This window comes from Sesamum indicum, linkage group LG6, assembly GCF_026168435.1.
Source record: "Sesamum indicum cultivar Baizhima isolate 11 linkage group LG6, ASM2616843v1, whole genome shotgun sequence".
Classification (NCBI taxonomy): Eukaryota; Viridiplantae; Streptophyta; class Magnoliopsida; order Lamiales; family Pedaliaceae; genus Sesamum; species Sesamum indicum.
The window spans coordinates 779,600-798,564 of NC_142662.1; the positions used below are offsets into that span (position 1 = coordinate 779,600).

The 18,965-nt window shown below is 34.6% G+C and overlaps 2 protein-coding genes across 3 annotated transcripts; both read right to left on the reverse strand.

The window, feature by feature from the left end:
• Positions 1-10,910: 10,910 nt before the first annotated feature.
• On the reverse strand, positions 10,911-13,236 carry LOC105165754 (F-box/LRR-repeat protein At4g14103). 2 transcript variants are annotated; one of them, XM_011084879.3, is made up of 4 exons: positions 12,132-13,236; positions 11,790-12,059; positions 11,497-11,646; positions 10,911-11,374 (listed from the first exon to the last, which is right to left on the reverse strand). In XM_011084879.3, exons 1-4 carry the CDS (start codon positions 12,795-12,797, stop codon positions 11,066-11,068), a joined length of 1,395 nt encoding a protein of 464 aa, XP_011083181.1. In that variant the 5' UTR covers positions 12,798-13,236; the 3' UTR covers positions 10,911-11,065. The 2 variants fall into 2 exon arrangements, with proteins under 2 accessions (XP_011083181.1, XP_011083180.1); XM_011084878.3 differs by having other exon boundaries at positions 11,790-13,235.
• A 3,651-nt stretch (positions 13,237-16,887) lies between these two features.
• LOC105165862 (kiwellin-1-like) lies at positions 16,888-17,706 on the reverse strand. Its single transcript, XM_020694901.2, has one exon. The coding sequence runs from the start codon at positions 17,443-17,445 to the stop codon at positions 16,888-16,890; it is 558 nt and encodes a 185-aa protein (XP_020550560.1). The 5' UTR covers positions 17,446-17,706.
• Positions 17,707-18,965: the final 1,259 nt, after the last annotated feature.

The following is an 18,965-nucleotide window of genomic DNA, read 5'->3' on the forward strand; positions in this document are numbered from 1 at the left end:
TGGCTAAATTTTGAGAACTTCTGATTGAAGCCTGTAAGGAAAGACGACAACACACTAGGAAACCAACTACTTCAGTATCATAGTATCGGAAACCACCAAAGCGTCCTACGAGGCATTATGTAAGATAACGCCCCAGATATATCTCGAGGGAAGGAGGAAATGTTTACGCTACTAATGTGATTAAAAGCACACAGCTGCTGTGATGGTTGAAGCAAATGTAAGGAGTAAACAGAGGGGATCACTTTAGTTGCGTGGATATGCAATAAACACAAACTGCTAGAAGCGCCAGGGTCAACTAAAAGAAGATCAAACGCTTTCTGCTGCATGGTGCAACTAGCAACAGCTTCCTCAATCCCGACAAAGCATGCCATGTGAAAGGAGAATTGAGCATGAAACTGTCTTGCAAATAGGAATATAAACTATTAACGGAACGGCATTAAGATAACCACATTCCTCAATGTGGACCCTCTGTTCGTGTCTCCTGGAGAGTCACTGTGCTACTATTTTATGGATTATTTTGAACAAGACTATAGGTGAGACAAAAAAGACAAAAATAAAAAATAATAATAATGAATATTATAAACAAATAAAAACTTTAAACAAAAATGATACAAATGCACCAAAAGAAAAGGCTCTAGGTTCAATCAAAATCACATAAAAGAGCAAAATAAAAATAGGGAAAATAAACTGACCAAAAGGAAATTAACATTAAAATTACTGTTAAAAAAAAACATTAAAATTACTGTAATATACTAAAAAATCTAAGCAGACACAACTTGCACATGACATGTTTGATTTTGACTCTTTGTTATCTTAAACAGTTAATCTTTATATTATTTTTGTTTTTATTTATAGCATATACCTTAATTCAATAATGGTAAACTATTGTGATACGTAATTGTACATTTCTTGCACAGACAAGAAAATATTGATTTCAGATTTGATACAAGATATGAACATATAATCATTATAAACACGAAATACAAAATTTTAATTTTGGAGAATATCTTTTATTTAATTGTACTAATTAAATTTAGAAAGTGAGTTACAAATAATAGAAGTAAATAATTTCCTTATCAATTAAAACAATTATTATCAATTTGTTTGGAAATTATAATTATATAACACTAATGTTTCAATAACAGAAACATAAATACAATTAAACAGGATTTTCAAAATTGACTGAGCTTTGTAGCATCATAAGATTATATAAGTAGACAACCGACTCTCCTGCAAAATTCAGTCTGTATCATCCTATATGCAATCGAACTTTTTCTACCCTAATATCTTCTTTCATGGACTTCTATCAAGAATTTCATCATTATCCTTGCTTATTCTTCCAAATTATGGATAGCAGGGCACTAGAAGCAGCTATCCAATTTCAAGGATCTTGTAATGGAGAAAACTGTACTGGTGGTATGGATTCCTTCTATATTCAAAGAAGAGGAAGCCTATGGCACCAGATGAAGCCTCATGTTTAAAGTTGATCGTGAATCAATTTAGGGACTAGATTTGCAATCATAAACAAGAAACCTCAAGAAGATGGCTATGGCTATGGAACAAAGCATCCAAAACACGTGCAAAGAACTTCCATTAGTCACCATATCAAGTTAGAATAAAAACAATGGAAGGATTAAATAACCACCCAATGAGTACACAGACTTTGCACTGCAATCATATACTCGAATAAAAAACAAAAAAATGAAAGCACCCAATAAGAACAATAAAAAGTGCTCAATGGTCGAACTCGAATTTTCCTGAAGGGGTTCTACTAGGAACTTCTTGCTGAGATTTTCTATCCTGTGGAAGGGAATTGGGCAGCCCACGAAACTTCCATCATCATCTGCCACTTCATGAATTTATTGAAGGTGACAGATTAAATATACAACCTTTTTTCCAGAGAATGTGGTATCTTGATTTCATTGTGCTGCATATTTTGCAGATAATTTGGAACAGGAAGTAGGACCATGTAAGCTGAGAATTAAAAAACAGGACTAGTTTATACATCCTCTAGACAGATACAAGATGCCTCTAGAAATGGTACAAGAACATCAAGCAACAAAGTAAAGGTGGAGAGCTGTGGGATAGTCGATGAAGGTAAAGCAGCAGAAAGCTAGTTGCGGTAGCCACATAACTCATAATTCATTCCTTGTAGATGTCATTATTGGGATCTGTTTCTCATTGCACGATATTTTTGGAGATAGCTTCGCGAAAATGAATTTTTCTGGCAAGTTAGGTATTGTCATTACTTGGAAATCCTACATTCCAACGAGATTAGTATTATGATGGGAATAGTGAGCTGCTAGAAAGGTAATGCACCTTGTCTCCAACTGCATAAGATTAAAGAACTTATATAGACGGGCATTCCTGGATGGTTTTCAGCAAAATGCAAGTGAAACAAAACAATTAATGATGATACTACTTTGGATATGGAACTATTTATCAACAAACCTTTTTGATACTTGATTAGATCTCACCATGATAATCAAAGAAATATACAAGAATATTACAAAATCCCAGCACCGTACCAAATTAAGTCGATATAAACATGTGTCCTACGTGCAATATTAGTGCTAAATTACTTTTAACTCGAAGCACAACATTAAAAATCCATGTCGATCGTGTGATTCCATTTCCTGACAATAATATATGATCATTATATTAATAGATCCAATGTTATTAAAGAAATGTGCCAAAGCTAAGGTTTTTACTATTCGACGATCAAATGAAATCTCCAAGAAGAGGGGAACTTATGCTCTAAGCCTCTAACAACAAAATTAACGGTTATGCTCCCAAATTTGACAGTAAGCACTACACAAGTTTAACAAAAATACAAAAGTTAAGGTGAAAGTGGGAACCAATATGTATCTAGTGGTGCCGCATAAGAAAGGTTGATTTTGAAACAACAAAGGACTATGCATGCATTCACAAACTAGCGGAAGGGCAGAAGATGTGCACGGATATGGAAAAAACCAACAGGTAACAGAATAAAGATAAGGGAAGAACCTCCACTGGTTATATGATGCATGAACGGGAAGTAATGAAGTAGACACTGATGCTCGACCAAACAAGCTCTGTTTCCCTGTAGATGTCAGTACTCGGAATATGTTGCCCCTTTTAGATAATTGATGGCGGTTAGCTTCTTTCATTTAGATAACGTTTGCTGCAATATTATGATAATTAAAGATGCTTGATCCTTTGGAAAAAGAATTTCAAAATACTAGTAGAACCACATTGCCTTAGTACTAATGACGATAATTAGTACAGAATTAGAAATATGCAAAGATAAATTGTACATTTTAAGGTGTCCTTGCAACATACACACCCAATGGATATTTATGAATCAAATTGCTGTAAGTTAATGGTAAAATGTAAAGATCCATGAAGCGTCACTTGAATCCATTTTATGGTGATAATATTCTTTATTTAATAAATTGATTCAATGACAGTAAAGACATGTGCAAAACTTATAAAATTATTAGTCAACCGCAAACTGTAATTTTCAAACAATTGGAGAAGGAAGTGTATAGTGTGTAAGATTAAAAATGTTAACAGTTGGAAGCATGTGTTTTGCTCACTAGCAATAAGTGAGTAGTAGATGGTATGAACATTTGTATAGGAGGTAAAATAATGGGAGGAGTAGATGCATGTAAAAAGCATGGAATAGAAGTTACCTTGCTTGTCAATCAAGGACAAGGAAGCTTGTTGAGCACCAGAAGTTGCCTGATCTGTGAAATAGTCTGCGAAACACATTCATTAGGAGACCAGGAACACCAGAAGATGCCTGTACATATTGCATAAGTCATCTGACGAAATAAACAAAGTTGAGAACTTCTAGACAATATGGCAGACAAAGTTTCAAAATGGTTGAAGGAGTAAATATGCATTCAAGAAGCACAGGACAACAGGAGATAGCTTCTTGATCAACCAAGGACAAGGAAGTTTGTTCAGCACCAGATGGTGCCAGATCACTTGTGCTAAATATGGTAATAAGATTTTCTTTCATAGGGGGACGATCACCCAGAAAATGACTTAGCAGCATTCTTATCCCTGCCACGTCTTTCAAAAGCGGAATATTCGACTATTTCCCAACAATTTAATTTGATAAAGGATCTCTGAAGTGTCCCGGTGCATGGTGCCAGATCTGCGAACTAGACTGTGAAGCAAAATAAAAGGGAAGAACTTCAAATGGCGTGTGAGGGGATGTAGCAAAGTACGCGCCGCTATTTGAGGAAACAAGCCTTAATTCCCTATTGGAACATGTTGCTCCTTGTGCCTTGCCTTTTAAGATCATCCATAAAGAAAGTCTTTCTGGTGGTTGGCTTCTTTTATCGGGTAAAGCTTTATGCTGCAATTTTATGATAATTAGACATCTTCTGGATATTCTTAAAATACTTATAGAAGCCAAAGCATAACTGGATTCTCTGGAGCACCTGTGGTTTTTACCTCACGGAATATATCCGTGCCTGCATGTTGTTCAAGATATAGTCTTGTAGAGATACGCAAAGACTTCTATCTATTTCATACATGATAAGACATACTTGCAAAAGTACATGCACAAAGATATTTATTATCCATCGTTGCAACAATGATATTAAAGACATGAAGCAAAACTTAGATAAGTATAGTCAATTATCAAGTTTGATTTGCAAAAAAGCGTGAAAATGGAAGAGCATATTGTGTAAGAATAAAAATAGTTAAAGTAGAAAGCATGTGAGATGAATCAAGGAAGACGAATCTTATTGAGCACCAGATATGCATTCACAGACCAGGGATCACCAGAATATGCCCACAAATATGGCCAAAACCTCAACAGAATAAAACAAAACTTAGAACTCCCATAGAGCATATGGAACACAAAGTTGTAAAATAGTGGAAGGAACTTGCATCCATTCAAGATACAAACAACAGAACTATCTGTTTGATCAATCGAGGACAAGGAAGCTTGTTTAGCAGCAGATGGTGCTGGAACTGTGAACTGGATTGTGGAAAAGTGGAAGGTCTAGACATGTCACAAACCAGTGAGCTCTACAAGAGTCTAAACCTAGGGGCCAAAATCTGGTTAGCCCTAAAATTTACACGAACAGGTCCAAAGTAAAATACCAAAGGACACTGTTTCTGGGTTGTAACTTGTACCTTATAATCCAATTATCTGATGCATTATATCCTAAGAACTAAAATAGTTCTCCTCATAATGCGTACAATTACAAATTAACACGTATTTTCACATGAATCACATCTACTATGAGATGGACATATTATAGCAAGATCGCATTGTATTTCTTATACATGAGTATGGTGACAAGAGCATAGTAGTTAGTGGCGCACGGCGCACGGCGCGGCGCGCGCCTTTTCGAAGGTTGGCGCAAAAATAACAAATAATCTATATATTTATATAATTAGTTAAATAAGAAATATAAAACAACAAATTCAACATAACAAAACTTCATATAAGTAAAAATACAGATTACAGATTTAAAAAAAAAAAGACAGATTACATAATTACATAAATGTTTTAAGAATATGCTGCATGCAGTTTTGACTTTTGAGTTTCATGATTTTTGGCAAAAATCTACAATAGATATCAACATAAACATACAATAAAAAGTAATTACTTTAGAACAAAGTCACACCGTTATGGTGAATTGTGAACAGCAGCGGCAGGAGAGAAGATGCTTATAAGTTATATGAAAGAGAAGAAGAGAACTAGAGAAGATGCTTATAAGTTATATGGAAGAGAAGAAGAGAACTAGAGAAGAACTAAGAAGATGTGTTGGCACTGGCAGAGGAAGAACCGTAGAAGAGAAGAAGAGAGAACTGAAGAGTCATGAATAATATTACCATGCATGCAGTACTTATAATTTGCAAATTCCTTTTTTAAAATAGGGTTATTACTTTCTTTTTTTTTTAATTTCATGGGCCTGGGCAGGCTGCAGCCAGCAGCCCGCTGCCCAGGCCCCTTCAATATGGCGCGCCTGGGCAATACTGAAATAGCGCCCAGGCGCGCGTACGGTGACGCCATGGCGCGCGCCTTAGCGCGCCATTAACTACCATGGACAAGAGTAAGTTCTTATAAGCAAAAATTGCAATGTGGTATATATCAAAATTGAAACAGCGCGGTTGCAAATATAGCATATTGGTTATCAATGAGATTGGAACACAAATTGCAGTATAGCTGAGTGAATTACCAATTAAGGGAATTAAGTCAATTGGTAAAAGGATAATTCCGACATAGACTAGATCTGATGGTTATGAAATACTATATTTGCTATTTGGTATCAAAGTTCGCTCATCTAAACAATGCTTTAGAATTGTTAAACAAGAGAAGGAAAGATGTTATAAATTATTTATTTCTATAATCAGAAGATTATTTGTTACTTCATGGACAACTTAAGTTAAAGTTATTGAAGCTCAAGTAAGTCAGTCAACTCAGGAATTTGAATTAGCATGAGTAAGGGAATATCTGACTACTGAACATCCCAATACTGATATAATATAATTCTAAGGCAACTTAAGCATGTGCATTGAATGTGCAGTGGTTAACACTTCTTTGCACACATAGGGAACTTGTAATCCTAACAACTAATATAATGTGCCCTGCCCTAGTGATATATGCTTAAAAAAATTGAAAGCATTTAAACATGGCAAGTAAAATTGTTGAGAATCAAATAAGGATTTTCCTCCACTAATTTGTCCTTATATGGAATTAGATTTTTAACACTAATTATAACATTCGCCCTAAACCTAGAATAAAGACATCATATAGTTGGTCAGGAGACTTAGCAACCAACTTCATGATTTAAACAAGAGCAAGAAGGAGATAGCATAAGCAATAATGTTATGCTGTAGAACTTGTCATTACATACTCCATGGCCAAGCGTCTATATCCATCAACATTCATACAATGTCTTTCAAATTACATATTTAATAATACCTCAATATATAAAGTTCTCATCTCCGCCATAGTAAGTACAGGAGAGATGACCTAAACTTAAAAATCACCGTAGAAGTGATTGTTCTTGTGCTAAAGTCAGCAATCACTGTGGGAGCTGTCTATAAATTGGAAATCTTTTTTAATGTTATTCAAACCGAACTTGCATTTTCTATACTTTACTATAGTATTTCTATTACTTTTAGTGCTACTAGTTTAGTGAGAAGATGACTTTACATGCTTTTGAGCTGAAGACAATGCTTACATAATTTAGAACTTCAAACAAAAAATTAAAGCTTGGGAACCATAGAAGACCACTCGGCAGTTGCAACAATGAACTGGAAGAGGAAAACTACTGGGAATATTTGGTTTCTATTTGGAGTTTTTGGAGAAAATATTAAGGGGAAATGTTATGTGAGTGTGTACTATGTTTCATTTTGTTTTATGATCATTGCTTTGACCTATTTTCGGAGAAAATTGTGTTTTTTTAATTTTATTTTATTTTTGTGGGAGATCAATGAAAAAATTTCATGTGTTGCAGGTTTTTGTATGATTAATAGTGTCGCATCAAACTTCAATTATCATTTTATGTCCTTATAATATGCAATTCTGACGCAGAAAAACATATGTGTTGAAGATTATATGACTTAGAAGAATACCTTAAAGTTTTCGCATCTTCTTCTAGTACTTTGTTTTGACAAGAGAGCTACTGAACCAACCAGCAACAAAAGAGCAACTGTTCACATATTTCAGGCAGATGTGCCGACTCACGTTTCACTGATCCACAAAAAAATTTTGAGAGGACAACAGAATCTTTTTCTTTTAAGAGCCGAGTCTGATAAGCAGCAGAAGCATTCAGAATGATTGAATCAGCTTTTAGGACCATATATATTGCTTGGTGACAGTTGCTGGACCAAATATGAAAACGAATGAATATTTGGCATAATTTTCCTCAGCTCTCTTGAGTGTGTATGAGAGTGTGCATGTGTGTGAACAGAACATGTGACAATTGATTCGAGCAATTCCATGAATTCTATCCATGACAACAACAATAATATGTTAAATGGAAACAATACAACCCTCCCACCTTACTCATTACACATGCACACGTACAATGAAAACTAAAACTAGCACATGACCATTACTACTATTATTATACCTAACAAAATAAGATGATGTCAATCAACAAAAGGCGAAAGATGTTTGTTCGTCGCTTGTATATGTGTCTGTGTGTGTAATAATACCATGACAGTTATCAAACTGATTCTTAAGTTCCATGGCTAAACAGACACAAGTTTTCGGAAATGCATCCATTTTATCAGGCAAGTTTTCTCCTTCGTTAGGTTGCTTCAACTAAGTATGATCAAGCCACCCTCACCATAGTATTATGCCATCTTCAATAGCTTCTACCTCAACATCTTGCTGGAGACAGCAGAACATGAAAAAGGTTCATATAAATGTGATGCACAGAAGTTAAAGAAATAGAATGGTGTGGATAAGAGGGTTAAATGAGCATCGCAAAACAAAGCCCTAAACACTAGAGAGAGAGGGCGAGGGAAAAAGAAAAAAAACACAAAAAGTACAAATTTGTATTTAAGTATGCCAAATAATACTATACCCACTTCATTTTGCTTTCTCCACCACAGAACCTGCATGCTGTCCTTCAGGAGAAGTTGAAATTTTGGCTAATTTCTGACCACGGCAGTCTCTTGTATTATGCTGCTCACCTAATGACTCTTGCAAAGACAGCTTCCCTAATCATCCTGAAAATATTCAACCAGGGCAACGAAAAGGTGTAAGACCATCCATTTATTGCAAATATCTTATAAATGAAAACCTCCAACTTCCTGTTGCCTTAAATCAGAAAGATAGGTAAGTATTAATTTTAGTCAAGGATGTCATTGCAGATTGGGAAATTTGTTCTACCCCCTGGAGGTCCAACACTCTCTCTCTCACAGCATAACTTAGAAAGCTGCAGATCCTGTTGATACATAAAGATAGGCTTTCTGTCAGTCAAGCTTGCACAAGATTCTTATCTACCTTTCTTGACCATGCTGTTTATTCTATAAGATTGAAACATCTGCATGAATTAAGAATCTCAAAAGTCAACAAATGCATGCCTGATATAATAAAATTAGCCATCATTTGCACGCAATTTCCCCCTGCCCATCAATTGAAAAAATTAAAACCATCAGATAAGAAAAGAAGAAAGATCATAGCAGAACTAAGCCAGTAGATCATATAAAACCATATGGATAAGCCTTTCTCTTTCCTATCTCATTTCTGTTTCCTACTTTTTTCCTTTGTTTATTTCCTTTTTGACCAAATAGCAATATTTATGCCAGAAGACCTTGAGAACATGATAATGCATTAATACAAGTGAGACAAGTAGGAAACACCGTGTTTGACATCAATAACAGAACACCACGTAATCAGCACATCATGGATACTCCGCCATTCATTCTGAAAGCACTACTCAATGCGACATACATGATATGTCCAAAATCAATTAAATTACAAAATACAGATACTTCAAACCATAATATTTTAGCATTTATATCCCTCCTACTCATTTAGACTAATTAAAAACTTACTCAACCACAATGTTCTCTTCTCACTCCGGTCCTATCTCTTAATGGAACAAAGATAAATGCATCGATGTAAAAGGGAATGCAACTTAGGTTATTACTATTAAAACTGATAAGTGCCACATGAGCATACACAAAGAATCCTTTTTAACAGTCACAGTATGTGACATAACAGACGAACTTTTCATGGGTTATTTTTTCCCAAAAGTTCCACATGGCATGCCAGTTTAGTTGATATTATTAAGAAAAACTGCTCATGAAGCAAGAAAATAGGATTTCTAGGGTAAGTAGAAGTCAAGACATTCCATTTCAGATAATGAACTTAAATGAGATGTTCATTTCAGAATCCTATTTCATTTATTATCGTAGCATTCTACTAAAACTGATACCAATCTAGTGAACATATATTTAGAAATCCGATCAGCTTCCACAAGCTTATATATCATTCACATTTAACATTCATAATTTACCAAAACAGAAACACTCCACAGTTCTCAAGTTATCAGTTATACACAGACAATCAATTCATTCATAAGCCCAGAAACGTATTCATAAATCCTGATAGCATGAAAGGCTGGATACAGAACAAAAAAGCTGTTAGTTACAAACATAGTATGCCGCTAGAGATGAATGGTTTCTGCACTCATACTCTACATAGCCATGAAAAATTGACAAAAGATAGCTGTCACAACATCCAAACAACAGAATCAAAAAGACAAGGAGTCAAGGATACAGAAGTGAAATGATAGATATCAAAAAAACTTTTGCAATGAAATTTGAACACTGACTTTCAGAAGCTAATTTTCTATGCTTAAAAAGACCACCAGACTAGATAGGAAGGGAAAAGAGAGAAAACAAGGGAGTAAGAAGCAAACTTGGTATGTACCAGAAAACCAGCATATGACATGGTGACGTTCACTATGAGTCAGGTATCAAGATAAAAACCGATAGCCTAAAAATTTACCAGGCTTTAGAAATAAACAATGTACTATAATGTATAGATAAAGCAACAAGATGCTGCAAATTTGGCCTCACACTGCAAGTATTACATCCACCTGAAGATAAGACTTCGAGATTGAATAAATAGCAAAGGCGTGGAAAAGGCCTAAACGCTTTCAGTCTGTCACTAAGGACAATAAAATGGCAAACCAATTCAGAGGTCGCCAATTTTCTCTTATGCTTCATGCAAAATTTCAATCATAAGGAACTAGTGGTTCTGATTACCATCATCAACTGGCAGATTTAGACATCAACACAGTGAAGAAATTTAAAACAAACCAACAGTACAAGCATGAGGATATCCTGGGAAAACATCAAAATAGATTACCTTGGTGCAAGAAATACTTGACATGTTAGGAAGAATCCTACGTTTAATATACAAGCTCAAACACTGGAATAGTAATAGCACAGAATCATCATACATAAAATGGCAGCAGATATACGTTTCTACATAAATAGTTTAAACGAGAAGATCCAAGTTGCAATTACAATCTCAACAAGTATAATGATATATACTGGCTTTTGGATCACAATATTAAAAGGCACACTATTTAGCTCCATTCTCTCCAACAGACGTCTTGACAACCACTTGACATATCTTTGAGCTATGTGGTAACTTTAGCAAGCTTTCCTCAATGGACACTTGATCCTCTCTCTTCAGTTCGGAATCGATATTGATTACCATTTGTCCCAAATATTTAGCATGCTTTAGGAAGTACTCCAACAACAGGAATTCCTGTATCGTCCCGGTGAATGCCAAAATAGAGATCTTCCTCAAGCATAATGCTACACAGTCAGGAACCCAATCAACCAATAAAAGTTCACATTTCTTGCACTCTTTGTATTTCCTGAGCCCCTGTTGGAAAATAATAATAGTAATAAGAAAGGGAAAAACACCCATTCATTAACTATAATAAAAAATAATCTCTCTTCCAAATTATTCAACCAATATAACAAAGGAAGGAAGTCTGTTCAGACCATTTCAATGCCAAGAATGACAAGGTTTGGTGCACAATGAAGAATGTGTATCACTAGATTCCATATGCGAGGGCAAACGACGCCAAGGTCCAGATCCAAATGTACCAAATTAGGAAATAAAGTTAATAGACGACCAGAGCAGTAAACAGCCTGCAAGAGATATGAAATCATTTTAAGGCATTCACGAAAAGTGATAATAAGACCACGAGATACAAAGAACATTGTAACTTCAGCCTGCAATACCGGTAAGATAAATTATAAACCTTCAACCAGAATAAAGTTGACATGCTTACTTGCAATGTTCGGGCAGATAGGGATAGACACCTGGCCATTAAGCATGTCATAACAAGTTCAGCAACGTTAACATTATAACTTATGCCATCTTCTTCCCCCCCTTGATCTTGGTCAGGTTTGAGATCTATTCGAGCTTTCTGTAGCAACATCAGCTCACACACAGTGTACCTTGCAGCTACATGATAGTCATAATAGTAAAGCTCTTCGAGCCCAGGGGTGTCAATGACAACCTCAAAGTCTTTGATTTCCTCGAAACCATTGTCAGCATCCTGATGCATGCAATTTTGCAATGTAAAACGCTTAAGAGTAGGAACACAAACACTGAGAGTCTGTGCATATACCCTGCAATCAACCATGATCAACTCCTCTAGCACCGGACAACCACTCAGAAGATTCGAGATTGTTGTCCCATTGAACAACCCGACCAATTCAAGATTGAGAAGTTTGAGAGTAGGCAAGGAAAGTGACTCCAGGACACAGATAGGAGAATTGGTTAGTTTCAGAGTCGTTAATCGAGTGCATTTGCTAATCTCCTTAGCAAACCACCTCGGAGACTGGATCAAGAAGTTGAAATCGAGGGATTGCACATTAAGTCTCACGGCCGCACTAATCCAAGACTTGAGCCGATCCTTGTACTCTCCCCTACACCAAAGCTTTATTGCATGCACATGGGTGGTATCACGTAAATCAACATGCAAGACTTTATCCACAAAACTTGCAAACAGATCTTTTCTCATGCGACTGTCATCGAACTCAAGTTTAAGATTAGGTGTTAAGGGGAAAATGTGCTTCCACTTGGTAGACAGCATGGAGGTGGCTGCTGCATCTTTTGTGGGGAGGAAGGATAAAATATGGCAGATCATTGAATCAGGCAAACTGCTGATCCTGTCAACCTTATTTTCACTGTTTTCATCAACACTAACATCCGGGACCTTATCCCTAACACGCGCATGCGAATTTTTAACGGTTTTCATGCATTTGGCAGAGTTGAAAGAGCTTGAAGCCATAATCAAGAAACAAGACTGAAACAACAAGCAACCAAATTGCAGCAAGGAAACAGATAAATTGAACCTGGGAGATGAAACTGAAGGCCTTGCAGGGATTTCTTGCACTGAGAAGCGAATGAAAAACCCTTCACTCGGCTGCTATAAATGCTCGGTTTGCTGATGCATGAAAGAGAAAAGGAGGTGACTTTCGAAGCGGCAGAGTTTGGAAGCGTCTCCCGGAACCTAAATTCCACCAACTTTCTCCGTATATTCGGCCAGCCTGTTGGTCTACGTGTGCGGAAAAGTGTCCGAAAAATTTCCATGGATGGATTCAAGGGTTTTTCTGGGATTGCCTCCATCTCCAGTGAGATTATATGTGTTGAATTAGGGCTTTTGAGGTTGAGTTGTCTTAAAGAATGAAAAGCAGACGATAGATATGGATTTGATTGGGACTAAAGTAGACTGTGCATGAAACCCTACCCCCTAACGTTCTAATTTCATTTTTTCTTTTCTTTTTATTTTTTTTTTCCTTTTTCCTTTTACCTTTTTATAAACTGCGTTACGTGCACAGCATACTCAACATGTGTACAAAATATTTAAAAATATGAAAAATTATATTTATAAAATATTACACAAATAAAGTTATAAATCATTTAATTTTAAAGTATATAGTTAAATACAAAATAAATAATTTAAAATATAAACTAAAGTAAATCCGAAAAGAAACGTTAAGATATTCTACTATGTCTTACATATCACCAATAGATATAATAACCCCATCTAAAACATCCACATCCTGAATCAGAGAATAAAGTAATTTAAATGACTCAAATTACGATGGATCGAAGAAATAAGAATACAACCAAATAATATTATTTGGTTTTATGTTTTTCCATTTCCCAAAATAAGATAAAACACACTTAATATTTATTTTTGTGTTTTTACACCTTATCTGTGTGTGTTTTTTATTTTTTAACTTTCTATATAATATATATATATATACAGTTATATATAATATAAAATAGATATGATTTGATAATAAACAGATATTTTTGTCTCCAAAAAATACAACATTAAACATACAATATTTATATATAAAAACATATATAAAAAATATATGATTTGATAATGAACAGTGATTTTTGTCTCCCAAACCCAACATCAAACATACACCATTTATTTGAAAATATCTTAAATTACCTCAAAACACAAATCCAAACATATCATCTATTTTCAACACACACTTATTTATCTCTATTTTTTTCTCTCTATCTCCAAAATACAAAATAAAACATTCAAACCACAAATCCGAACATTATGATTTTTTTTTATAAATGAATATACTAGATGGAATTGCTTATGAAACAGAAATTCCATTTAGAAAATTATACAAACATAATAGATTTTAGTCTTGGATCCCTAGCTATGAAAGAAATTAAGGGAGAATATTTTGAAAAAAGACGAAAACCGTTTAGAAAATGGTTTTTTTAAAAATTTCCCACCTGAAAAACAGAATGAGATTTCAAATAAATTCTATAAGTAATTAGCTATATGGAATAAGAAAGTTATTTTTTTTCTTGGTTTATAAACAAATATTCAAAACAATATTTAAATGTGTTAGAAAGAAAATATTTTATAGAAAATGAAAAAATCCTAAATAATGTTTTTCCCCCTCAACGGCCTTTCAAAATGAATTCAAATGAAATAGAAATTAATTTTAAAGCATTTTCTAAATTAATTGAAGATGACACTCTAATAGTTACAATAACACAAATAAATGTGTTATTGAAAATACAAAATTATGCCAATTTATACTTAAATGTTATAGGATAATAAATTATGGAATTAAATAATAAGATTGATAAGATTATGGATTGACAACGAAATTGGCAAACCCTTAATTCAACCATTCCCAGATATTGTAGGTTTTAATTTAAAAACCTATAGGAGAACTAGAAAAATTACTGGACCAAAAATTTAAAACTTTGAAATTAAATACTCTAAATAATGACGTAATTCTCAGGATTACAAAGGAGGACTAACGGAGGAAATTAATAAATTAGAAAAATTTGCTAGGAAGCCAATGCAGACAAAATTTTATTATCCTGGACCAACACTCCAAGATGTTCTTTATGAAGAACAAGAGATAATTGACCAAAATAATTATAATGGCAAATAAATTTATGAATGGAACATTGATGGATTTACAGAAAGACAAATTTATAGTACTATACATTGGATGATGATGTATAGAACTATCTCAAGGAAATAATAATTCTGATAAAGCTATTGCTAAAATGATCATAGCAGGATTCACTGGCCAATTAAAGGAATGGTGAAATAATTATCTCAGCCAAACTGATAAAGATAAAATATTAAAAATATAGTAAAAATTGAAAATAATATATCAGAAGAAAAAGCAGTTTATACATTAGCTATCAATATTGTTGAACATTTTACAGGTAGATAGTCGGATAATAGTGAAAATATCCGAACAGTATTACAGAATTTAAAATGTAAGACATTAACTTCATTTAGATGGTATAAAGACGTATTTCTTAGTAGAGTTATGGAACTCCCAGAGTCAAATAATGCTCATTGGAAGTCTAAATTCATAGATGGCCTCCACATCCGAGTCTATCCCAGTGAAAATATCAGTGATTCGATAATGATTATCAATGAGAATATTTATTTTTTCCATTCCTTTAAATTTTATCATTAATTCATATAACTCCTGATGTGAATTTTCCTCCGCTTTTCCTTGTCTACATGAACAAGAAGGTTCTTCTTCATATTCAAAAGAGGTTCGATGAATATTCAAATTTTTTTTCAATATTTTTAAGTTCATTTTATTTTTCAGATTGTTCTTCCAATTCAGATGATTATTTTTTCTCAAAAAATATTAAATTGAGTATTTCTTGTTTTTCTTCTTCTTTTAAATTAAGATTATTAATTTTTTTTTTCAATTTTCAAGCTTTTTTATTTCTGCATCTATTTGCAAGATGGTCTGTTTCTCCACAGTCCAAATTGATTTATTTATTTGGATAATCAACATTATAAATTATGCCATCAAAAAATTATAAAACTCAGTTGGACTTATCTCTATTGCATTTATTACTTAATAATTGCTTTATTTTCCACTATCTTTCCCTATATTATCCGATCTTTTTGGCTTTTGTTCTTTTCAATTTTATTCTCTATCATATTATTTTTCTATGTGCTTTTTCATTTTCTTTAAATTGGGATTTTCACATATTAGAAATTCAAATATTTAATTAAATAATAAAAAAAGCTACTATAGAGTTAAAATATATTGAAAACATTTTTATTTCTATATATATTAAAAATTAAGCACGTATATTGTATGTGAATCAAACGTATTTTTTGCTGTAATTTAGACTATTTGAAGTTTTTATCCACACGACAAACACCCTGAAAAAAGGCGGATTTACACAATTCTAATATGCACCTATATGTAATGCTTATCAAAGTTTAAGCAATAAGACGGTTTACATACAATCATCATTCATGCAATAACACATTTATAATCAAACACAAGTACAAGTTCATTGGATTAGATACTCATAAACATAATATTTTTAACACATAATTGTTAGGAAATAGATCAGGTCAAGATGGACAACAACGGAATATGAAGGCGATAAAAGACACACGAACTTGTTAACCCAGTTCGGATATAAATCCTACGTTTGGGGGCGATACCAAGCTAGGAGAAAACACTCAAAGAGGAGGAAAATTGAGGAGTACAACACACACTAGTATATAAATCTTCACCACACGTGAAAGACAACACTCACTCTCGTCTCAACTCTTTCTTTTATCTGTCGATTATACAGAGAACTTATATGTTTTTCTCTCTACTCTACTCTACTCTACTCTACTCTACTCTACAAAACAATGCTAATAAGAGTAGTATTTATAGCCATGACTTATCCTTTTCCAACTCAACTTGGGATTTCTAAGTTGAATCGGGTTATCCTTCTCCAACTCAACTTGGGATTTCTAAATTGAATCGAGTTATCCTTGACTTTTTCAAATCGATTTTCACAACTTAACAATAATAACAACTGAAAAACATATAGCAACTGCACTAAGCATCAAACCAAGTGATGTCCAACTCTCCCCAGTCATCTTCAGGCACTCCCAAGGCTTTCCAAACAGCTTTAGAGGCATCAACAATGTTATTAGGACATGGTGGCTGGTAATCGTGATCCTTGTCACATCCCATTGTAGAATCGCACTCATCAACCACCTTAGCTGTAACACTCCGGCCATTAGCATTTATGATAATGTTTTTAAGGCACCTTGACCCTCCATTATACCATCCAGTCGATAATGCGACAACCGGCGTGTCGTCAGAGTGGTACTTGTTGTCACATTCTGACGGCTCGCCTCCATCTCCACCCTTCTCAAAGCTGTTGATGGTGAGAACTGCTTTCGTGGTGCCAGAAACGGTGGGCGAGCACTTGTAAGTGGTATAGAGCTCCCCAGCTTGACAGCAATCAGAGTTGTTTTCCTGGTTGCATTGCCCTGCTGGTGGTTTCTTACCCATTACCTTTCCACTTGGCTTGCAAGATTGAAGTCTGGCCTCTATGGAAGAAGCAGCAAGAAGGAGCAGAAGAAGTCCAGTCATGAAGTTTTTCCTCATCTTGTCTCTTTTTGTTACTTTTAGATCACTAATGTAAAACTGGGATTTGGATGCAGAGGATGAACTGATAATCAGCTTATATAAGCTTTACACAGTGATAACGCCAAGAAAATACTCAAAGACAATGAACTTAGTTTGAATTGTTTTCAGTTGTTAATCGAGGGTTCAAATGGTTTATGCCAGGTGCCAGTTGAACTTCTCAGCGTCCCCCGACAGGCGAATATCTGGGATAGTGACATTGTTGTAGTTCAGGTAAATTAAAACAAGGTTCATGACTAAACAGATAATTCACTGTTTGCTTAAGGATATGAAAATACCCCTTTCATGATTCTGTACCATTGCTAGATCAAGATCACTATATTTCTTCATTTACTGCCGCTTAAAGATACTTACGGCACGCGTTAAACTTCCAGAAAACCAATCCAAGAACTAAAGCAAGATGCAAAAGACAGAACAAAAGTCTCCATCAGCATTTTGAAACTCTTGTGTCTCCATCGCTTCTTGTTTAAGCAGCTTGGTTGCCGTTTATTGTAGTATGGTTTAATAATAAAGAATGTGTCGCTGAGATTCTCGCTTCCGATGCCATACAGATCTGGAAAATGCAAAAGTTCTATAGCAGGAAGTACATTTTTCAAAACATGCATAAATGATGGCTAAGAGGATTATAGCATCAACATACACAATGAAAAGTAGGTTGCAAACTCTGAATTTTGTCCCATCAATTTCATGCTTTTTCCGCCTCCTAACGGTTAAATTATAGTGTATCGTATTGTTGTGACTATTGCACCCGATAAATTAGACAGGATTCTCATTGAAATGCTACAGGAACTATGACTGCCGACTTATTAGAGTTTATGCTGGAGTGACAGTGCTTTTTGAGTCTTTTATCCAGCATATCAAGCTGGCTTAGCTAAGAAACTTAGTTCCATATAAGACCTCTTCTACAGAAATTTAATTTCAGAGGGAATTCTAGTCCCTCAATCATAGGAAAAAACAGAACAAAGAAAAGCAGACGAAAATTCTTCTTTTGTAGCACAGTTATAACTATTAAAACTGATCATAGCAGAAATTGGGGGATGCTACTTATGTAACTTTTGCAGCACCGTTACATCACAAAAATACAGGAATACAATGACCAAAGAAAAATACATTTCAGACACATATTTTGAACCTCACATAAATTCTGTCATAAAACAACCAGAAAGGAAAAAGCACGATTTTCACTAGGAATCTGACCAGGTGATATTCAATTCACCCCAGTCCTCTAAAGGCACCCCCAAAGCTTTCCGTACAGCCTTAGAGGCACCAACAATGTTGTTATCACATGGAGGTAGATAATCATGGTCAGCATCACATCCCATAGAAGAATCACACTCATCAACAACCATGGCTTCCACTTTTCGGCCATTAGCGCCTATAGTAATATTGTTTAAGCACCTCCTCCCTCCATTATACCATCCTGTCGATAGACTTGTTATCGCATTTGGACGGCTTATAGCCATCTCCGCCTTTCTCAAAAC

Coding starts and splice junctions, on each gene's coding strand:
- LOC105165754 (XM_011084878.3), bottom strand. CDS start 12,797: ATGGCTTCAAGCTCTTTCAACTCTGCCAAATGCATGAAAACCGTTAAA. Junction 11,647..11,789: donor TATCTGCCCGAACATTGCAA/GTAAGCATGTCA, acceptor TATCTCTTGCAG/GCTGTTTACTGCTCTGGTCG. Junction 11,375..11,496: donor TCATTCTTGGCATTGAAATG/GTCTGAACAGAC, acceptor ATTTTCCAACAG/GGGCTCAGGAAATACAAAGA.
- LOC105165862 (XM_020694901.2), bottom strand. CDS start 17,445: ATGAGGAAAAACTTCATGACTGGACTTCTTCTGCTCCTTCTTGCTGCT.